Source organism: Rhagoletis zephyria, unplaced genomic scaffold (assembly GCF_001687245.7).
Source record: "Rhagoletis zephyria isolate East Lansing unplaced genomic scaffold, Rhagoletis_zephyria_1.1 Rzeph_scaffold_00111, whole genome shotgun sequence".
Taxonomy (NCBI): domain Eukaryota; kingdom Metazoa; phylum Arthropoda; class Insecta; order Diptera; family Tephritidae; genus Rhagoletis; species Rhagoletis zephyria.
This window is the reverse complement of record NW_016157195.1, coordinates 145,598-170,189: the sequence shown is the minus strand read 5'-3', so window position 1 is coordinate 170,189 and position 24,592 is coordinate 145,598. Positions and strand designations below refer to the sequence as shown.

General features: G+C 37.1%; 1 protein-coding gene across 2 annotated transcripts in view; it reads right to left on the bottom strand.

Annotated features, from left to right (window-relative positions):
* Positions 1–24,592, bottom strand: part of salr (spalt-related) — an 80,413-nt gene that overhangs the window by 4,856 nt on the left and 50,965 nt on the right. The window contains exons 1-3 of one of the 2 annotated variants that reach the window (XM_017634086.1): positions 16,995–17,173; positions 7,920–11,297; positions 6,064–6,362 (exon numbers count right to left, since the gene is read on the bottom strand). In XM_017634086.1, the coding sequence (XP_017489575.1) occupies positions 6,064–6,362; positions 7,920–11,115 (3,495 nt within the window). In that variant the 5' untranslated portion in view covers positions 11,116–11,297; positions 16,995–17,173. Of the gene's footprint in view, positions 1–6,063; positions 6,363–7,919; positions 11,298–16,994; positions 17,174–24,592 lie in introns of those variants that run through there. The other variant, XM_017634076.1, reaches the window with a different exon arrangement.

Sequence of the window (24,592 nt, the reverse complement as noted above, 5' to 3'; positions counted from 1 at the left end):
ACTGCATTTCCTTTTAGAATGCGATGCGGTTGCGAGAAGAAGGCTACCACACCAGGGAATAATGTGGCCAGAGGCTACGGATATTCACTCTCTATCGCTCTCGAAACTGTTTGGATGCATTACAGCACTAGGGCTGGAAGATGTGTTATGATATGCTCTGACGGCACAGTAGACCTAAGGTCTATACATATCATCTAACAAAGCTATCTATCTATGGCTGCCCCCAGGAAGCAATATATCTATGCACTAGCTGTCATGGAAAGGTGAGGATTCTCTTTTGCGCTATTTAGCCAACTCACATTGTTACACACGTGTCAGCACAGAAGACTTTCGGAGGCAATCGAATTGAGGATCTCAAGCACTAACTCCGCAGGACGGCGAGTGCTTGGCATATCTGGTGGCTGCGATTAATAGTTACCCACATTGGCCGAGAACCAAATCCCCGAAGACCTGAATGCGAGGAAGTAATTCCCGACACAAATTTGGTCACAGAGAGAATGGCGGGCGCAACAAATAGTGAACGATTTCGGGGTAATTGACTTGGGTAAGTAATGACTTATAGTCGAAAAATCAGTAAAAGGAGCACACAAAGCAGAACTCTTAGCTAAAATTTACAAGCTCTGTTGGAGGAAAAGTCAGTGCAACTCTCAGATAACGACGAATGACTGAAGAATCAACACTCGTCGAAGTAGAAGAAATCGAATTCGCCGTACGAAAGCTCAAAAATAAGAAATCGGCTGACCTCAGAGAGAGAAAAATAGCATCTCGCCCTAAGCAAAGGGAACTTATTATCACCCTCAACAGAGCGTAAAAAGCGTTTTCGATTCTTTGGACGACGGAAATGCATTCCTTGGAGCAAGAACAACAGAAAAATGTATTTAAAACTCTTAAACATTGCACACTGATTTCAGATAAAAAATAAAAATATTTAAAACCTTCTATGTACATATATTTGATGCTGTTTATTAAAGTCAAAATAATCCATCTCAAAATCTTTAAATTTGATTTATTTGATTTTTCTCAATTTTTTCCAAAATGGAACACCGTGCGGCGCACTTTATTTGAATTTAATAAATATTTTGTTTTGCCTCCAATGCTTTAGCACATTCTATTTGCTATGCGCCAACTAAATTCTTCCCCCCATTAATACAAACGATGTCTCATCCTTAAAACAATATGAAAATTGCGCCCGCCCGCTTGCATCCCGCTCGACACTTGCTACGCATTATTCATAGTTACGTTTCGTTGTGAAAGCATCATTTTTATTTTAAGAATTTATGAGTGCAATGCAAATAAATCACTTTCACTCGTACTTGCCACACGCCATATAAAGTGTTTCACTAGCTGAATTGCTGCATTGTTGTTGTTGGCTTCAATTGCATTAAATATGCATGAACATACATACATTGTACATACCTACTATTTGTGTACTTGATTGCAAGTAGCAACCACGTTCCTGTTTTAGTTCCAACACAAAGATGCGTGTTGTTTTTCTTGTTGTTGTTGCAATAATGTGGCGTCTCGACATTAACATTCGCATTGTTCTCCATTTAAAATGCAATTAAAACTTTTTATACTTACAACAAACTTTACACTGCGTGTCTACCTTTTTACACTCTCTGTATCGCCCCGCCCCTCGCCCCCCATTCCGGCCCCTCCTTGAACTCGTCTGCGAAATGGTGTTGTTACAACAAATGATCATGAATATATCATTTTTCTTATGTAAAATGGTAAAAGCAAAACAATTTTGCATACATTTTTGTTAAGTGCAAGTGCCCTTTGGAACTAGGAACATTTTTGCACATTTTCGTTATTTTTTATCTGGCAAAGTTTTTATTGCAGATAATTTTTTTTTTTCATTTACTGCCTAGAAGTAATAAGAAATTTCAGTTCTGGTTGATTCATTCGAAAATTGTAGTGCTTGAGTACATATCTATGTACATATTTATACACAAAAATATGTCACAGTTAAAATATTTCAAGGGATTTTTGTGTTGAAATGCAAAACTCTATGCATTTCTATTTAGTTGTAATATAAAATTATATTTTTTGGTTGCAAACATTTTGAATAATTGCTGTCAGTTGTTTTGATTAATAAGATTCGCCACAAAGTAAATATTTTAAATGCGAAATAATAAATCAAAAACGGCGTTCACGAATAGCCATGTATGTATGTATGCATGTGCATTAGGGTGGTCCAAAAATACTTGTGTAAAATTAAAGTTCAAATTTCAATGCTCTCACCTCCTAAAATTGTGCCATATTAGAAAATATATGTATACTCTTAAATTCTTAAAAAATTAAATTTTTGATCGGAAAACTATGTTTCTCTCCAGCAGACTTCCAATAATAAAACCCAATTGTTAATTTCACCACTTTTTAATACTAACTATTTTTATAGGAAAATTGTTTTTCCCCACATAAAATTTTACATGGAAAACTTTAAGCGCTTTAAACGACCTCCAGATATTTTTTGATTCAAAAATTAAAAAGGGCTGTAATTTTTCGGCGTAGAACAATCCCAAGGGGTTGAGAGTATTAAAATTTCGACTTAGCTGTTTTTTGTGGCCCACCCTAATGTACGTACGGGACATTGCACGCCAAATCGGACACCGTTTTGTTCTTAATTTTTTATGTTGTTTGTAGTGAACGTTTCTTTTTTCCAAAATGCGCATAACTTTGAGAAAAATAGGCCGTTTGGAACTTTTTTATTTTTTCCTTTTCAAAATAGTTTTGGAATATATGTAAAATAAAAAAAAAAACTTTAAAACCGCATTTCTAAAGTTTCCAAAAAACAAAAAAAAAATACTGATCGATTTGCTTGTCGACACTGTATTCTTTAAATAATTTATGCCAGCTTTTTTCAAAAATGCATCAGTAAAATATAAAAATAAACGGTCTTAATCCATTAACTTATTCAGATATATCTATTAACTATCGCTGGTGGACCTGAAAGAAAACTTATTATTAACACTTCGCTCTGATAGCTGAAACATCTAATTTTAAAAATTTCTGAAAAATATATCCCATTTTTGTCCCATTATCGTACCAGGCATAAAAAGTTGCGGAATGAGTGACAGTACTTTAGAAAAAATCTGCAAGAAAATCTGTTAGTACGCATTTTTTTTAAATCAACATTTTAAACTAAAAATTTTAAAATTTTATAGAAATACTGAATAGTTGAAAATTTTTTCGATTTTATATTCCAAAAGTGTTTTGAAAAAAAAAAAATAATAATAAAAAGGGATCCAAATCAGCCCACTTTTTTGAAGTTATGAGCATTCAAAAGCAGGGATATTTACTTTCTTAAATCGATATCTCGTAAACGGCCGGACGTCAAAAAGTAAAAAAAATCTAGAAAGCCTCTCTCAAGAGGTAAAAGGCAAATGATGTCCGATTTTGCATGGAATGCACCCATGAGTCTATAGTACATCGCTCCGTTCGCTGAGCAAGTGCCTAGACATTTTAATTTTATTTCTTGCGTTTTTTTGAATGAATTACATATATTTCAAAATTATTTATTCTAGCTAAGTGTTTTCCCAGCCCGTACGCGAATATCAACATGCACATGTATGTATGTATGTACATATACATATATGTATGTTTGTGTAATTACAAAAGAGTTTGGTCTTAATCACAAAACAATTAAACATATCGTTACTTTAACCAACACTGTTTTTTCGAAACTGCGTTTTTCATAGATTTTGGTATGTACACCTTCAATACAAATTTTAAAGTATTATTACTAAAAACAACGGAGTTACATGCCACTTTTTAAAACGACCTACCTGTTTTTGATACTCTTTTTGTAATGTTTCTTACTTCTCCCGTAAAATAAAAAAAAATGATTTTTCGGGATTTTGTGAATTAAGGTAACGGTATGTATGTATGTATGTATACAGAACCAATTTCCACACAAAAATTTTCATATTCCGCACAAAAAACTACTACTACAACTGGTTGGATGGGAGTAAACTGGCAAATTCGACGGAAATTGCACACGGAAATGGTGCATCGGAAATGGTTGGGGCTGAAACAAGTGCTTCTTGAGTGTATGCACATGGTATTAATTTAACAAGAACTTGTTAATAAAAGGTTAATGAATAACACTCAGAAAAAGGCAATACAAGAATGAAAGCCAAGGTGCGTACGTACATAGATAAAGAAAAGGATAAAGGCAAAGGTAAAAATAAAATCAAAAACAAAGAAAAATAAAAGTAAAACAAAGATAAATATAAAGAAAAAGATGAGGATAAGGATACCGAAAAAAAGTAAAGATGAAGATAGAGGAAGAATGATTAAAATAAAGGTATTTATAGACAAAAGATATAGATAGAGACTCAATCTGGGAACTGTTTTGGAATTTTAGAGATTTTCGAGATTTTTGGGACCTAGCGGTATAATTCTCAATATTTTTATCGGTTTTGCTATCGATATTTTAAGAACTTGCCGATATGATAAGCGATATTTTTATCGATTTTGCAATGCAAATATTTTTCGATTTTGTTATCGATTTTTTAACCGATATTTTAAACGATATTGTTGTAGTCGAAATTTTTTGGGTTTTTTTATCGATATTTTTATAGACTTTACTATAGATTTTATTATCGATTGTTTATCGATTTTGTTATCGATATTGTTATCGATTTTGTTTTGGATTACTTATCGATTTTTTGATCAATTATTTACCGGTTTTGTTGTCGATTATTTATCGATTTTGTTATCAATATTTTTATCGAATTTGTTATCGCTATTTTTATCGATATTGTTATCGACTTTTCTATCGAATATTTATTGGTTTTTTTATCGTTTTTGTTATCAATTATTTATCGATTTCGTTATCGAAATGTGTAAGGAATTTTTCACAGGTATTTTGATCGATATTTTGTTATCGATAGAGTATAAAGATAAAAATGAAGATAAAGGAAAACAGAATAATAATATAATAATACTAGAACGAACAGGGGTAGAGGTAGGGATCTAAATAGAAACAAGTAATTTTTAGCAAAAAAAACCGACTTCAACTCTCATATAAAAAAATATATATACATATATATATATATATATATATATATATATATATATATATATATATATATATATATATATATCTCATGGGACCACCTCTGAGGCACTACCTTTCCGATGCAAAATCGGTTGACGTGGTCCAAAGTTATGCGGTAACATACATAAAAAAATAAAATAAATAAAAAATAAAAAAAATATTCCGACGAACTGATAACCTCCTCCTTTTTTGGAAGTCGGTTAAAAAGAGAAAAAATATAACCTTAGGCAAAAGCAGATGTATGTATGTATGTATGTATATATGTACATACGTACATATATTAGTGCACTTACTTGTTTTTAATTACAAATTTACAATAACAATAACTTTTAAATTTTTGCGATATAAAAGTGCTTAATATTCTCCTCTTTTAGCTCAATGCTTTTCAAATAATAAGTTTCCTCAGGGCTCTAGATGTTTGTGTTCTGTGATAAAGTCTTCATTCGGCCCAATTCTCTCAACGCCAAACCCCTCTTGTGTATTTCTACATGGCGAATAAAACATTTTAATTAAAGTTTATTATGTATGTGTGAAGCAAAAAGCAGAAAAAAATTTTCATGATGCACAAAAAAAATTTCGGCAATAGAGTTGGCCGGAGTACAAATATGCTTAGAAATAATGACGTTAGGCCGGCTTGATGTCAGCTGTCATTTGTTAATATTCACATGAATTATATGCGAATGAATGCAAACGTATTGTAATAAAGCCAAAACCATTGCGTCTATAAGGCCATATGCATATGCACACACATATTGCGTAAGTAGCTAAATCATTATAACTTTACATACATATATGTAGAATATCTTGGGTGTAATTAGTATGAAATATTGCGAAATTTATTAGTTACATTAGTTGGACCCCAATTGCACTCGGCTCCATACACCTTAACATAATAACCTGACACACATACTTGCACACGCATTAATAGTATGTACTATGTATTGTAATTATGTTGTTGCTCCCCAGCTCCATTTCTAGCCACATTTACCCACACTTACCTTCGCATTGTACGGTGATGTTCTATCACAATTCGTAGAATGGCTTGTATTATTTGCTGTAACAACGCCACTTGTCGCCGCTGTTTCGCTTTTGTTGCTATTGTTGCTGTTGCTGCTGCTGTTGTTGCTGGCAGATGTTATTGTAATCGCTGAAGTGGTTGCTATCGTTTGTGCTTCTGTTGTTATTATATTATTAGCAACATCTTTGGTATGTTCGCTTTGTGCGTGGCGCTCCAGTGCCGCTGGATTGGGGAATATCTTGAAGCAGACATTACACAAATGCGTTTGCGGATGTAAACCTGAGCGGAGAGGAGAAATGTGATAAATGAACAAGTAATTTTTAAGCAAAAAACAAAACTGACTTCAATGCTCATATAAAAAAACTTAAGATTATCGTTAATTTTTTGTAATAGTATGGGACCACCCTTGGGTACCACATTCCCGATGAAAAATTATCGAAATCGGTTAGCGTGGTCCAAAGTTGTGTGTGGTCACTATACAACGTTGAAAATCATGACTGGAATTTTGTGCCACTCCCATGCCTGGGAAGAACAGCTAGAAAATGGCAGATTTCTTCGGCGAAAAGTTCAATTTTGATGGCTACAACGGCCAATAGATCGGTCTGTGCGCTTTTTCGTAAATAATTACCACTCCGCGCCAATAGTATTGGTTACCAGAGGCATTAAAAGGCGAGTAACTATTTTGAACAATTTATGTAGCTATATAATTTTCTTCACCATGAAAAATGTTTCCATACTCCAGTGCTGTTAATTTTCACTTAAATTACCAAAGGCAGCATAGTATTTTTTCAATTGAAGATTTCTTAAGCTACATATAATTTTACCATCAATATAATTTCAATGATCATAAATTTTTTTCAACAAAAAAGAGTAGTGACATGGAATCTGGCAAATACAACAAACCACCAAGGCAACAATTGGAAATGGGATGAGCGTGCGAATGCTTACACGCCTAGTATATACTGGTACATATGTTCTTATTTATATTTAAATTTAATATAGCCCTACACTTTAGCAACAGATCTTGCATGATTCTTCTTAGTTTGGTTAAATGAAAAAAGAAAACAAGAAATCGAAATAGCGGCAATGCAGCAAGCAGCGATTGATTCATCATGCGTCAGCGCTAACTAACGTAGCTGGGCGAGCTGCGAACGCACCCCTTCTTCTACCGCGCCACTACGCACTTTCACGCGCTCTTTCTCTTCGCACAATAAAGTGATTTCCTGCACACAAAGCTATTTGCGCGCGACCATAAATCGAATTATGCCAGAAAAGCGCGCGGAAAAGAACTAGACTAGGCACTTGCTGAGCGAGCGCGCCGCTGACAAGGTCAGAGGACACAGACGAAAAGTCTTTGTCATTTTCGCGCAGATGTGACATGAGCGCCTAAATGACACATTGACAAGAAATACGAGCTAGCGGCGGCAAAGCGAAGTACAATCGAAATGAAATGAAGTGACAGCGTGAACCACAGAGCGGATTATAAGAGGAAGATGTTGGATACCACAAGCAAATATATTTCTTTAATAGAAGTGGAAGAAGGAAGTCGCAGAAGTCTATAGAATTAAGTGCGCGCGCGCTCATTAATTAAGAACACTGCTTTTCCTTGTTCTACGACAGCGGCAGTTCAGCGCCGACTGACCTTCTTTGACTACAAAGCGCTTTATATCTTTGCAAGCGAATCGAGCAATGGCATTGAAATTAAATGTTTTGACTTTTTGCGTTTTTACACTCGTCAATTACGCATTAAATATGCAATGCTTCTTCTTCTTTCGCCCATAGTAAACTCTTCATTTATGCTACCCTCACACCCTCGTCGACCTTCCTCTCACTTACCCATAAATCCAAGCGGTCCAAAAGGCAACAGCGGAAACTTTGCTTGCGCGCCCAACATTTGCATCTCCTCGCGCGCTGCCGCCATCAGCAGGAAGTTCGGTGACATACCCAACATAGGCAGATGTTCCAATGCTTTCTGTGACACGCCATTCGCAGGAAAACCGCGCGCCGAGAGATCCATCGCAGCCGCAGCGGCCATAGCCGCCACAGGGTTTGGCAATTCACCACCACACTCGCCTCGTTCGCCATCAGCGTCAAGCACACGCTCATCCGCATACTCATCGGCCAGCCGTCGATCGAAGGGCGTCATCGAATTTGTGTTCTCACGCGAATCATCCGTGCTATCCATGGTCATGAAATCGTCGTAATCGCCCTGCGATGACTCCGAACGTTGACCCGAATAATCGGAGGTTGTCGAGAAATCGAAGTTATCCGAGGTGCCCATTGACTTATTCGAATTCTGGTCCTCAATTGCCGCATCCATATGCGCCTTCATTCGTGCATTATGCTCCGCTATCGCTTCTGCCGCACCAACGGAGCCGGGTAATGTACCCAGCGGTAGCGAAAATGCGCCGAGCACGCTACCATTCAGCGCGACACCAGGCAAGCCGCCCAGCGCGCCACTTCCATCGTCTATGGTGTGTATGCGTATGTGTTGTTGGAGTATGACGCCATTCGAGAACTTCTGATGGCAGACGGGGCACTTGAATTGACTACGCATTGGCGGCTTGATTTTGTGTATGCTCATGTGCGCCTTCAGGTTCCCCTTGGTGGCGAAGGCACGTCCGCAGATTTTACAACGAAATGGACGCTCGCCGGTATGCGTGCGTATGTGCATTTGTAGCGAGCTGCGGCAGGACATCACTTTGTGGCAGAAGATGCACTGATTCGGATCGGTCAACTTATTCTCGATGTTGTCGACGAGCTGCTGCAGCTTCGACGTCTCCGAGGTTGTGTCGATCTCGATCAGATCCTCCCACGACTTGTCGATAATGCGTTCCATTTGCGCCAGCGAGTATTCGGAGGAGATGTGCGGCTCGAGTCCGCTGTTGCTTGAGTTACGACTCAGCGACGAGCGGCGTAGCGACGATGCGGACTTGGGCGTGAATTCGCCGCCGCTTTCCATCAGCCGTTCGCGCTCACGCTCTTCGTGTGCATGCGACTTGCGTGACTCACTGCTGGCGCTGGCATGCGGCGTGTTGGCGCGGGAGCTGCGTTTACGTGAACTACTACTGCGTTTCGGCGTATGATGTGGATGTGGATGTGGCGGGTGGTGGTGGTGTTGACTTGGTGGACGCTCTGGTTTATCCAATTTACTCTCTGTCACTTGCTTTACTACTGGTGGCAGCTTTGGCGACAAGCTAGATTCAGTAGTTATGGGAGCTTCTTGTCTGACAGGTGAGTGATGTGGCTTGCTTAGGTCTTGCGGCGCCTCGGCGGGGGAGTTTGCCGCTTCGGGTCGTGTGATGGCAGGCTTCGGTGTTGGCTGGCGCGGCAGCTCCTCGTGTTTTTCTTTTTGTGCGCACAGCACCGACTCCTCACCACCTACTGGCTTCGGCTCGCTTGCGGCGTGTAATCGGACTGGCGCCACACCTGCTGGCATCAGTGGCCCACTAACGGCTACAGGCGCGCCGTATGTTGGATAATGTTCCACTACAGTGCCACCCGGACCAGGCGCCAGTAGCATCGGCGGAAAGATTTGCGTATGCCGTTGATAGTGCACCTTGAGATTGCCTTTTGTTGTAAACTTACTGCCGCAGACGTTGCAGTGGAACGGCCGCTCGCCAGTATGTGAACGCAGATGAATCTGCAGCGCCGAAAAGGAGCCGAAAATCTTACCACAATACTTGCAGCGATGTTTGAATATTTCACCTCTGCCCTGCGCATCCTTCTGCGCGTACTCATACTCGTCCTGCAGATGTGAGGCATGTAGACTCTGCGAGGCCGAGTCAAGCACCTCTTCCGTGCGACGTTGCAGCATCTCCAAGCAGTTGGGCTCATTGGGCGCTGGTGGCGGGTCGTGATTGGTTATAATGCTAGAGGCGAGCGACGAGCTAATGTCACACATCAAGGGCTGGTAATTATTGTAATTGCTATTGCTGCTGGCGCTGGTGCTGGCGCTGGCGCTGGTGCTGGTGCTGATACTGGTGCTAGGCAGCAGTGTGACCCCCGCATCATGACCTGCACTGCCTATGGCATGCTTCTCTAACTTAGCATTCTTCCTCAGCTCAACCACGCCTAATCCGCCGATTGCACTTATTGATTCTTCAGTCTTTGTATTCTCCTCATTTGACGCAGGCATTGGCCGCGTGCCGACATCTGCCTTTTCACTACTCGGGCTTGAATTGTCCGTCTGCCGCTTGCGCTCCACGCTTGCTTGCACCACGCCCTCACTGCGCTGCTCCTCCGCTGCCGTCGGCGCTTCTGGTGGCGACTGCAACAGCCGTTTCTTAGGCTCGGAGTGCTGCGACTCTATCTCCTCAGCCTGCTGCTCATCCGGCTGTTCATCGGTGTCTTCGGTTAGATCACTGGCGCGCTTCAGCTGACTCTGCAGGTGCTGTATAAGCTGTAATTGCATCAGATGTTGTCGCTGCACATTCAATATCGTCGACTGCACCATTGCCAACTCGTTCATCGCTTCGCCATAATTATGTGCGCCACTTAGCGCTGAGGCGGCGAATTGTGCCACTGCCACTTTGGTGTGTTGTAAAGCCTCCAATGCCACATGTCCACTAGCCGGCAATCGATTGCCCGGCAGCACTGACAAATCCAACGCTTCATTGCTATCGCCTGTCGCTTCGAGCTCTTCTTCACCATCGTCATCGTCCTGCTCTTCGCTACTACGCCGCTCAGTCAACTCGTCGCTCCCTAGTCGCATATTGCACTGTGGATCGATGTTCTCATCTGCGGCGCTATCCGGTGTGGAGGTGGCGCTTTTCACCACAGGTAATGCTTGCTCCGTTTTGCCATCGTGCTGATATGTCACCTCTCCGCCGTTGAGCTCATTGTTGTTCGCCGCCACGCCTCCGCCATTATTGTTGCGATCGGCGTCCAGTTCTTTGGTTGAGTTGCTAATGCTGGCGCTGATGTTACTGCCACTGCCGCGGCCGCCGCTGCTACCGCTACTACTATTGCTGCCACTCGAATTGCTGCGTAGGCCGCGATAATTTATGCGATTATGAAAAATGGAGCACATTCTCTGGGCGTTGAAATGTACCAGTGACCGGCGCACAGCAGCTTGTCAAGCATCCAGTCGAAAATCTCAATCAAGCTAGAAGTGGAGACACCTTTTCCTGCCGGCATTTGTTGCGTGTGGTCGCTGGTGGTGTGGCCTGGTTTAAGCTGTTTGCATAGCCGAGAACAACACGCGAATTTTAGCTGAAATGAAAATAAGAATAAAAAAAAAATTAAATTGAATATCAGCTTTGCTTATTGGGCTAAACATATACAAGAAAATTTGTCAACAACTCAAATATCGTCAATAAATTTAAAAACTATCTCTGGCTATTTATGTACATCAATAATATGTTTATTTTTTGAATGAATGTTTAACTCAACAGAATTCTTGTATGATTTTTGCTCATGGGCGTAGCTAGGTATGCGCGTAGCCAGGTAAGCGTGATGCCTGGCGACGTCTACTACAGTTCACTCTAGCGGTCGAGCGTCTGTCTAGCCACAGTACGCATCAAAGAGAGATTCTTCAACATCTCGCTCATATGTGCCAATGTCCCGTTGGAAGAGAAGGACGAGGCATCCAAGGCTCTCTTAGCTTAGAGCGTCCTGGTCTGCAGGCTGTATCGGAGACACAGCTGCTAAATTTAAACGTAGAATACGTGGTATTGTTAAGAGCACATCGAAGTCAAAAACGAAAGCACACACTAAGAACAAAAATATCGATAAAAAATCTGTTTTAAAGATAACAAAATCGGTAAAAATATCGATAACAAAATCGATAGCAATATCGATAGCAAAATTGATATCAAAATCGATAACAAAATCGATAAAAATAGCGATAACAAAATCGATTACAAAATCTATAACAAAATCGATAAAAAATATCGTTTATTATATCGATAGGTTTCGAAAACATCCATAGCAAAATCAATAACAATATCGATAAAAATTTCGATAACAAAATCGATGAAAAATATCGATAACAAGACCGATAAAATATCGATTATTATATCGATAAGACCCGAGAATTCCGAAAAGCTCTAAAATCCCGAATCTCTGTCTATATCCTTTTCTCTAAAATTACCTTTATTTTAATCTTTCTTCCTCTATCATCATCTTTAATTTTATCGGTATCCTCATTCTCACATTCCTTTTTTTATATTTATATTTGTTTTTACTTTTATGTGTATCATAGTCCTCATCGACATATTCCCCTTCGCCTTTGCCTTTTATAAATATTGCGCCATCTGTTATTCAAAAGCCGAAATACCTACACCCACATACTTTTTGTCTCCTTCTCTCACTTCTCCCAGCGCATGCACGTGTTTGCAAAATGAGGACGAAGTGATTTTGTATGGAAAATTATTTATGCCCATATATTTGAATCAAATAAACATACTAAGAAGAAATCAACCAATACTTCCCGTATACCCAATGAAAGGAAAATCCTTGAATGTTTTAGTAGGAAAACAAAAAGAAAATCATTCGAGCGGCTTTCAAGCATTAAAATGCTCAATATTTGTTGAACTTTTACAAAATTTGTAGACGATAATATTTATATTGCCCCAAAGAACCTATATCCCAAAAATGAAAGTTTAACCTGCAAATCGCAAGTTGCTAGAGCACATTAAAGGCACAAAATTGACCCCAAAATAAGACAATATTTAACGTTGTTTCTACGACAGAAACCGAATTGGTTGCTTACAAAAATGAATTTGTCGATAAGTTTGGAATTATATCTCTAAAACACCGCACTTTGTTCTTCAAACTTCACTATTTCTCAAGCACTAAGCGTTTTCGTAAAGTGCTAAATATTGCAGCTACATATCGAAACGTAAGACTTATTTTACGTCAAAACACCCGAAATTTTTAGCAGAGAGTTGAGCAACTTACGGAAGGTTTCAAGACTCCTGTAGGAACAACCAAGGCGACCTAGTGACCGATGTCCAGAACGTACTCAATTGTGGAGGGAGCACTTTTCGACCCTTTGGAGGAGTGCAGAAGACGAACCCGAGTCCCCATTCGATGCCGATGGAGTCGATATTCCAGCGCCTGACTATGACAAGGTACGAATAGTGCTTATGCTGATGAAAAGTAACAAAGCTGCTTGAGCTGACTGCCTGTCAGCTGAGCTATTCAATTACGGTGGCAAGGAGCTAATAAGATGCAAGCCCGACAACTGGAATTCAAGTGCGCTCTGCCCAATCCACAAGAAAGGCGACCCCACCATGCGTGCCAACTACCGCAGGATCAGCCTTCTAAGCATAGGTTGCAAGGTCTTATCGAATGTATTGTGTGAAATATTGAATACCACCATCAATGAACTGATTGGGCCTTATCAGTAAGGTTCTAGACCAGCAAATCCATCATAGACCAAGTATTCACAATACGCCACATCTTGTAAAAGAGCCGTGAGAAAAGGATGGACAGTCACCACCTATTTGTCGACTTTAAAGGCGTTACCAACAGCACTAAAAGGCTCATACGGCTGTGTAAAATTACGTTCTCCAGAAACGCCACCAAACAGATTTTCAGAGAGGGTGACTTGCTTTCATGTGACTTTTTTAATCTGATGTTGGAGAAGTGAACCACTCAGGAACAATTTACTACAAGAGCGTACAATTGCTGGCTGACACTGAAATCATCGGTAACCGCGAAGTCTATTCTGCCTTTTCCAAGTTGGACAAGGAAGCAAAGCGAATAGGTTTGGTGGTAAACGAGGACAAGACGAAGTATCCCAATTTAGGAGTAAAGTCCTCTTTCGAATTACTAAAACCACACTCTATAAGTCACTCATCATGCTCGTGCTGGTATATGGCGCAGAAGCATGGATGATGAGGTGGCTGCTGGAGTATTCGAGTGAAAGATTGTGCGCAAGATTTACGGGCCTTTACGCGTTCGCGACTGGCGTGCTTTATTGAACTCGGCCAAAATCGCTTTGGCGGTAACCCCCCCTAAATTTCGTTCTGGCTACGCCCATGTTTCTGCTATTATATTTTTATTTTTCCTTGCTCGCTTGCCCTCAATCTGCGTCTTGGCATCGTAAATGGTGGCAGCTTCCGATAAATCAACGTCGCTTTTTCTCGCAACAAAGGCATGATTCATTCTAAATTATATTTACATGTAATCGATGGTGAAATAACGGCAGACTTTATGATAAGTCATTTATTCCATTTTAAATGAATTGTATGAATAACTAGTTTGCGTATGATCGGAATAATTGAACATATTGAATATAATTTAATTTATTTGTATGCAGAGGATTCCGAAAATCTCTTTCCTGCTTTTACACGGAATAATTTAACATATTGCATAAAATTAGGCGATTGGGAATATAATTTCATTGATCCGTATCTAGAGGTTTCCGAATATCATCTATTTGCTGCTTTTACACCAAGTAAAGAAAATGGCGAACTGTCAACATCGGCCAAACACTTTAATATCTACGGCGTTTATGTCCACTCGCTTTCTTAGTAATCAAGGTTTCAGTGCAAATTTGAATTTGTTCTTGAAGAGGAAAAAAAAAACAGTTTCAAAAATTTATGTAGTATGCCAGATTCACATGTGACAAAAGGGTAAATAAATTTTTTTTGCAAAAATTTTACTTTTTCGAGTTTTTTGAAACAAATATTTTTTCGTCCTGATTTTGCGGAATATTCTTTTTCCTTCTCAGGAACTCTAGAATTATTGAAAAGTACTCAGAACAGTTTTAATTTTTATCTCTCTCAAAAATTTAACTTTTTCGAGATTTATAAATGATTTTGGGGCGTAATTTTACAGAACTTTCTTTTTCCTCCTCAGGAACTCTAGAATTATTGAAAAGCTACTCAGAACAGTTTTAATTTTAATTTTTTTTTCAAAAGTTTTACTTTTTTGAGATTTATGAAAAAATTCATTTTTCGGCGTAATTTTGCAGAACCTTCTTTTTCCTTCTCAGGAACTCTAGAATTTTTGAATAGCTACTCAGAACAGTTTTATTTAAAATTTTTTTTCAACTTTTTCTCGACTTTTTTGAAATAAATTTTTTTTCGGCGTAATTTTGCAGAACTTTCCTTTTCCTTCTTGGAAACTCTAGAACTTTTGAAAAGCTACTCAGAACAGTCTTAGTTTTAATTTTTTTTTCAAAAATTTTACTTTTCGACTTTTTTGAAATAAATGTTTTTTCGGCGTAATTTTGCGAAACTTTCTGTTTTCTTTTCAGGAACACTAGAACTATTGAAGGTTTGTTGGTAGGCACGATGCCACGAACAAAGGTGGCGCCGTCAGACGTACCGCTACTTTGGTATTTTAACATTTTATTTATTATTTAGCAAATACTTGACGTGCTCACTGCGTTTTAAAAGTATTTTTGGGTTTTTACTCCCTCCCAAAACTCTTATGGCAACATTCATAAAAAATAAAATAGATTTAAAAAGCTTTATGAAGTGAGATTTTCGAACCAATTTTCTGTGTATGTAGCATTCTTTATTTTTTATGAATATGGGTGTTAGTTAATATACTTTCCAAGGTAGATATTTAGAAATTTGGAAATTTTATTTATATACTTATAACTCGAGTCTATATATCGCGCACATTCCTTAAAGGTGTATCAATTCAATATTTACCTTATTTTTCATACATTTTACAAACAGGTGGCAACCCTCCTCAAAGGCAGTAAACTTTTCTAAACCTCTTCATTTGATACCCATATTGCAATATTTAGGTTATCTTATCAATTAAATTAAATTAAAGTTTTCAAACAGGTGGCAACCTTCCAACAAAATATTTTCAACTTCAAGTCTTCTTAAACCTCTTTCTTTTGACAGCTACAAACATTACTATAATTACTATATCTTATCAATTTACGTAAGCCGAAATTTTCAAACAGGTGGCAACTCTCAAACAGACAGACAAAATTTCTAAAAATTGTTGATTTGGCTTCTGTTGCTCTAAAAATTTAAGTAAAAGCTTTGAAATTTTAAGAAAAAAACAATTGCTTAGTTTTTATTCATACGGCCCTGTAAATAATTAATTTTAATTTTATCTGCCAGCCATTTGATTGAAATAAAATTTTTCCAAAATCTTAGCCTCATCAAATGTGCATCTTCACTGTGCTATGTCTCTTTGCCAGACCTCTCTCAGTAATTTAAATTTTATCATATTTCAGAGTGACAAATCGTCTAAATCAACTAGCTACTTGCCTGCCAAACCCTTCCGTTTTTTCCGGGTACGATAAATGTTATTTCGTAAATGGTACTTTTCTACTTTTCATTTGCAATAAGTACCAATTCGATAGGCGTTCACTTTTCCTCATATATTTCTTATTTTCATTTCTAATTTATTTTTTATTTTTTTGAGCAGCAATCTCGAAGCAATTGTCGCTATTGTTGATGACAGTAATTTATTGATATATTGCAAGGAATAACTCAGCGATATCTGTGCGTTAGCTGCCGCTGCTGCAGCTGCGGCTGCCACCGGTGCACCGCGGTGCCGCCTCTGTGGCAACTTTGGAATAATTGTCGCGGATTTTCGTCGCTCGCCTATCAGCGAATATATAATGAGAAGCATTTATATTTCTATACACATATCTATTTATATGTATTTGTATTTGTATTTGTATTTCTAAATAGCATTCTAAATACACGACTGCCGCCACCCACACTGCAGCAATGCGGTTAGTTGTATGCCGCTGGTGGCAGTCATAAATCGGCAGGATAAGACTATGTAGATTTGTGACGGAATGAAGCGTTGCACAATGGGGCAGATAGCCTTAAAAGCTGCCGAAAATCAAAAAAAAATCAATAATTATTTCAGGATAATTTCACCATATTGCTTAGTTAAAATATTAATCAAGGTACTCTTTTTTCAGAATTTAAATGATCCTTAAAAGTCCAATTCGTTGTTAAAGTTAAGCAAACTTACGTTTGATGTAGCCTAGACGAATCTAGTTAAATAGAAAAAACATTAGAGGACTATGATCCTTTTTTTCCTTATCACTTGCAACTTCACTTTCCACTTTATACTAAAAGAAGGCACTGGAAACTTTGCTTGTGCAATATATATATATATATTTTTTACCGACAAAATTGGGCGGTCACGTCCACTCGCAGGAATGATCGAAATAATTGTAGTTTTTCAAAACGAACAAAGTATGACATTTGTCATAGCTGTCTACTTGTTTGTATGTGTTGGCGTATTAAAAGTGTGGGGTGTAAACAAAGGTGGTGGATATAGAAATTAAATGTCAAGGCAGTGATGGGCAACATTTACTAAGTATTAAGTGTTCAGTTGTAGTAAATACCAAAGTACTATTTACTTAAGTATTTTGGACATTACTAATTACCGAGTATGTAAGTATTTACTTATTTGGTTTCACTTAATGCCTCACCGCGCACAGAAGGACTTGGAGACTTTGGCTTCACTAAATACTGGACACAAAACCACTTAGTTCTTTTGACTTGATTAAATACTAAATACTTGCTATTTACTCAGTGTAAAAGTAAAGAATTTCGAGACTATTTCCAAATTTTCGAGACGGCTTGGGATGTCTAAAATTTTCGAGGCAATATCGAGATTTTAGAAAATTTTTCTTTCACTTTTGGGATTATTTCAGGATTTTCGGTAATTAAGGGACTATTTCGGGATTTTGGAGACTACTCCGAGGTTTTTAGGATTTTCGGGATTGTTGCGACTATTTCTGGATTGCCAGCACTATTTCGGCATTTTCGAGGCTACTTCGACGTTTTTAGGATTTTCGGGATTGTTGCGACTATTTCCGAATTCTTAGGACTATTTCAGGATTTTCGAGATTACTTCGGGATTTTTAGAACACTTGTGACTATTTCGGGATATCCCACAAACTTAGTCGGAGTTTTCGGGACTAGTTCAGAATTTTCGGGACTATAGGGACTATTTCATGATTATGGGGATTATTTCGAGACTACTTCGAGGTTTCTAGAATTTTTGGTGTTCCCGGGACTCTTTCTAAATTTTTGAGCCTGTTTCGATTTTTAGTATTCTAGGAACTATTTTGGGCTTTTCCAGACTAAATTTATCGATAAATTATCATTGAAAGTAGCGATTATCATATCGATAACAATATCGATTGTTATATCGATAACAATACTGGTTACTGCATCGATAAAAATATGGATGCAATATTCGATAACAACGCTGATAAATATATCAAAAAATAAATCGATAACAATATCGAAAAATAATTTCTTAAAAGTATCGATATATGTATCGATAACAATTTCGAATAATATATCGATAAAAATATCGAAAAATCGGTTAATAAAGCCATAAATTTATCGATATTAAAATCGAGTAATACACCAAAAATAGTCCCGAGAGTCTCAAAATTCCCCCAAATAGTCCCGGGAATTCCTAGAATCCCGTAATGGTCTTAAACATACTGATTTAGTTCCGAGATTCTCTAAAATCGCGGAATAGCTCCCAACTTGAGGTTTGTGAATTTAAGTGAGGTGTGGTGAGAACGGTCGTAATGGGTTCGGATGTGGTGAGCTAAAGTTTGGTGAATTTAGGTGTGGTAGGATCACTTGTGGTGAATTTGTGTGCGGTAACCATCCATATGGGAAGCACTTGATGGCATGAATTGCCAATCAATGCCTTGGGGTGCGTATTTTTTCAGTGGCTGTTTTGCCTCCGACAAAGGTTTTTCCATTGTCACTCATTATTTTGAAGGGAAATACTCGCCGTCCGACGAAGCGAGCAAATGCCGCAAGAAATGTCGCAGTTGTCACATCAGAACATAGCTCGAGGTGTACTGCCTTTGTTGTAAAGCAAAAAAGATGGCCGCATAATCCTTCGTAAAGTTGGAAGTCCTTAACATGGACGCTTTATGGGGAAAAAACAACTTTTCATAGAAATGGTACAGATTTGTTGAAAATCAATATTTTTCGATTGGAAAACTGTTTCTCTTCAGAAGACTCCCAGTAATAAGACCCCTTGAAAATGCAATGGGGGACCCTTTTGAGGTTTTTAGGGTTGCGACCTCCGACTTTACTTTTTTTTTTTGACCACCCTAATGTATTGCACTCGATCTCCAAAAGCGACATAATTCAATAATTGAATAATTTTTGAAATTATGCGCTAAAAATGTACACAGAGCTTTTATTAACTTTTCAAAAAACTTAAGGTAAAATAATTTTTCGCATTTTCTCACAAACTTGTAATTTTGTTTTGTGTCTCCTTTGAAGATCGTGCGCGATATGTATGTACGATTTTTTTGTTTTTTATTTCGATCCCTGTTGATGTTGGATTTGCGTGACTTTTTTATATCCAAATAATGTCAAATAATAGATAAAATCTCGATCGGCGACCATTAAAACGCTGCTCCCAAATTTTTACGCGAAAATGCAATGTTGCCATTTTCTCTCATTAAACCATATTCGAATCGTGGTATTTTTCGAAGATCACAGGGTTGCTTTAGCACTTAGATTTTTAAAGTTTAAAATTTTTGGATGTAATTGTTAAAGTTTGTTGAATTTTTGTACGAATATTGAAATGTAGTAGTTATGTAGTGCTGGTTATGTAAGGTTGCTAGACTTTTATAAAAAAAAGTATGAACTCTTAGTAAACAAAAGGCAAACAGCCAAAACTGTTTAAAATATCACTTAACTTAATCAGCTGTCCACAAGGTTTGGTCTCTTTTGTAGACTGTAAACCAAAAACCCAAATTTTTTTCAATTTTTAGAGCACTATGGGCTTTTATTTTCCCCTACCACTTGCAACTTCACTTTCCACTTTATATTAAAAGAATACACTAGAAACTTCTTTTTTGAAAGTACAATATATGTATAAGGTTTTATTGACAAAATCGGGGGGCCCGATCGGACACGTCCACTCGCAGGAATGATCGCAACAATTGTACTTTTTTTAAAAACTAACATAAATAGAATGACATTTGTCTTAGATGTGTGCATGTGTAGGTGTACATATTAGAAGTGTTAGGTGTATACAAAGGTGGTGGATAAAGAAGTTAAATGTCAAAGTGCCTTGTGCACACTGGTGCAAGAATGTGTTCGTGAATGTGTAGTGAGTGTTGCGACATCTGCCGACGAGGATTGGTAGTAAAGTGGACAAGCATTATTTAAGTACATTTGCCTAAAGCTGCATCCCTAAATGAGTCAGAAGATAACGCAACATGTTGAGAAGTTTTAACAAATTATTATTTTAGCTATTGTGCATAAGAGTGATGGGCACACCTAGTACCCTTGTGCTTAAAGTACCAGTTTGGGACTCGGGATTAAATCAGGATTTGCAAGAATATTTCTCGAGACTAATTCGTAATTCTCGGAACTGTTTCGAGATTTTCGAGACTACTTCTAGATTCCCGGGACCATTTCGTGATTTTCTATATATTTCTCGGTACATTTACCGGTATTTTTTATCGAGATGTATATCGGTATTTGCACCGATATTTTTATCCATATATTTATCTATATGTTTATTTATAGATATAATATAGATATATTTATCGATAGTTTTAACTATATTTTTATTGATATCCTTATGGATATTTTCGACATATTTAGTCTCGAAGCCCCGTAAAAATTCCTAGAATTTTAAAAATTTCAAGGGAAGCTCGAAAAGCTCGAAATAGTATCAGGAACCCCAAAAATTCTAGAATACCTCGAAGTAATCTCGAAATACTCCCGAAAACGCCGAAATTGTCTCCAGAAACCCGAAAATCACGAAATAGTCGAAAATCCTGAAGTAGTCTTGAATCTTCGACGAAGTCTCGGAAATCCCGAAATAGTCCTGAAAATACTCAAACCCCGAAGTAGTCTCGAAAACCCCTTAATAGTCCCGATATAGTCAATATTTTTATCTGTATATTTATCGATATAGTTATAAATATTTATCGATATATTTAGTTTCGAAAACCCGGAAATAGTCCCTAGAATCTTAAAAATTTTAAGGGAAGCTCGAAAAACTCGAAATAGTACCGAGAACCCCAAAACTTCTAGAAACCTCGAAGAAATCTCGAAATAGTCCCGAAGACCCCGAAGACCCCGCAGTAGTCCCTAGAATCCGGAAAATTCTGATATAGTTGCAAAAATCCCGAAGTATTTTCGAAGACTCCGAAGAAGTCTCGGAAATTCCGAAAGTCCTAAAAACCCGAAGTAGTCTCGAAAATCCCTAAATAGTCCCGACATAGTCAATATTTTTATTTGTATATTTATCTATATACTTATGGATATTTATCGATATATTTAGGATCGAAAACCCCGAACTAGTCCCATGAATCTTAAAAATTTCAAGGCATGCTCGAACATCTCGAAATCCGGAAATAGTCTCTAATCCTAGTCGAAATCCTGAAAATTTGGGAAAACCTCGAAGTAGTTTTGATGTAGAAAATATTTTTATCTGTATATTTATCGATATACTTATAGTTATTTATCGATATATTTACCCCCAAATTCTGTGCACTTGAAAAATTTTCAAACAATTTGTTAATACATTTGCGCCTAAAACTATGCCGCTTAGATTTGTCTGCATTTGCTAAATTTGTTGGGCATTTTCAAAAATTATTAAATTAAATGTTTGCAGCATAGTTTAGGCGCAAATTTATTGACAAATAGTCAAGCTGGACAATTTGTCAAGTGCACAGAATCGGGGGGGGGCTAGTCTCGAAAACCCCGAAATAATACCAAGAATCTTAAAAATTTCAAGGCAAGCTCGAAAATCTCGAAATATTACTGAGACCCCCAAAAATTCTAGAAACCTCCAAGTAAGTCCCGAGGACCCCGAAATAGTACCTAGAATCCCAAAAAGCCCGAAGTGGTCCCGAAAACTCTGAAATCCCGAAAGTGTTAAAAACCCGAAGTAGTCTTGAAAATCTCTAAATATACCCGAGAATCCAGAACGACTCCCCACTATCCCGTTAATCTTAAAAATACCGAAGTAGTCTCGAAAATCCTGGGAAGGTCCCAAAAACGCCGAAGTAGTCCCGATAATGCCGAAATAGGCTCTAAAATCTCTTCATAGTCTCGAAAATCCTGACATCCCGAAGCAGTCTCGAAAAATCTGAAATAGTTTAGAAAATTTTGAAATTCTTTATTTTCACTCTCTTTAAATAGCATGTATTAAGTATTGAAGCTATAAATACTAAATAATTTTGTATCCAGTATTTAGTGAAGCCAAAGTCTCCGAGTCCTTCTGTACGCAGTGATGTATTAAGTGAAACTAACTAAGTTCTTTTAGACCAAGTAGTTAGTGCTGTGAAAATTAGTAATTACTATCAGACTCGATATTTAGTAACATCCTAATTACTTAAGTAAATAGTACTGGGTGCAATATAAAAAAAAAAATAAACAAAGTTTCGTAAAAATTAAAAATTTTTTATTCGATTCTTTAGTCAGATGTTGAGTATGCAGTTTTATAGCCCTTTAAATTTTAATGTAATAGAGTGCAAGTTTGATGAAGGTAGGACTTACTGCTGATTTTTGAAAAAAATTTTTTTTACATATTTTTTTTTATTAACAAAAAGAAATTTCCTCACCAAAACAGTGTTTTTCTAATAGTAGCTACTTATGTCTAGGAACATATTCAATCCACTTTAGCAGATCTAAAAGCTTTAGTTTACTTGATGACAGTTATGAAGGTCTTCTGTCCCAGTGTGCGCTGCCGCTTAGGCTGTGGTATGTGCGTACGTAACTGCGTGCATATGTGGGTATGTTTGTATGTACGTGTAAAAACATACGTACGTCGTATCTACTTGTGTTACTTCATACCGATTAGAATGAGTGCATAAATGTTTAATGTATATATTAAGTTTTTTAGATTTGCGATTTTTGATCGCATGCCGGTAGTAGCGATTATTTTATTTACATTACAAAATCAAACGCAATAGTCAATAGGCTAAAATATCGTCTAGTATTATGCAGGCAAATTGCATTGGGTATATGTAGACCATTACTGCTTTAATTTCAAGTGAATGAGAGTTAGACAGTTCAAAAGGACAACAAAGTTTAGTGACTTCTCATAACAGCGGTAGATTTATGTAGCTTACAAATATTATGTAAATAACATACCAATATATAATTTACTTTATACTCTGTGAATATTTACTTAGTTATGTACATACATATATGTGTGCAAAAATGAATAATAGCATAAATTAATAATCAAAAGGAAAGTAAGTTAGAAAAGGAAAAAAAATTTAATTAAAAATTAAATTATATTAAAAATATTTTTATTAAAAAAAGACAAAAAAATTAAAAAAATGAATAAGATCATAAAAATTAAATGACAAAAAAAAATTTATTTTTAAAACAATAAAATAAAAAAATTAAACTAACAAAAGAATAACTAAAATTAAAACAGGAGAAAATTAATAAAATAGATTTCTTAAAAATAAATGACATAAAAAAAAAAAAAATTTTTAAAGCAAAAAAAAATGTTTAAAAATATGAAATTAACATAATAATAACAATTTAAATTGAACAAAGAAAAGTATATCTATATATAAAATAAATTTCTAAAACAGAATTTTTTTTCTACACTATAAAACTTAAAATAAAAAAAAGTTTAACCAAAAGACTAAAAAATTATTCAAAAAAGAAATTATCCTAAAAATTAAATTAATTAAATTTTCACTTCAGTTACCATTACTAATACTGTTATTATTACCATTACTAATACCGTTATCATTACCATTATCACTTTCATTACAATTACCATTACTAATATCTACCAGTATCCTATACCATTTCACTAACACTGCCATTAATTTCTACGCAGCACAATTACCATTATTTTTTTCGTTGCTGAAAGTATTTCATTTTCAGATAATAAACACAAAATTCGCAAATAAATGTGTATGTATTGCTTTGTACATACACAAGCGTGCGCTATATACAACGTACTTACTTGCTCTACTAAGCATTGTTGCAACCTCGCACAGACTCCGATAAGTTTGCATTCTAAGTATACAGTTAATCTCTTCAACATTAATTAATATAAGCATTTTTCAACTTCCAAGTTCATAACAAGTACGTGGCTAGCTTTTAGCTGTATCAGCTTTACAAGCCTGGACCTTCTTCGCCAATACCTTGTACATAGCTACTGCTTCGCTTCTGCTATCCACATCGCTGTCACATTGAGCAGTAATGCCTGATACGACGAATATTGCATGCTATGTATGGCTGGTTGTTGCTGTGTGAAAATTATTGCCAGTATTTGCGTGCATTATTTTTAGCATTAATTATGCGAGGCTCGCGCTCGCTTACATGCTTGCCACCAGTACCCTACTACAAATACATACATATGTGCATACATACGTATGTAAGTATGAAAATAAGTTGAAATGCCGCAATCGCCTTGTCATTGAATCTACACAAACCAGTATTCTTACTCGTAAATGCATAGCTTCGCTACAGCTCCAATGTTGCACCACTGATTCCGGTTGCAATGCGCGCTTCCTAGCCTAGCCAGCATTCTTATATCTCCGCGCCGCCGCTCAATTCATCTTTAGTTGCGATTAATGTATT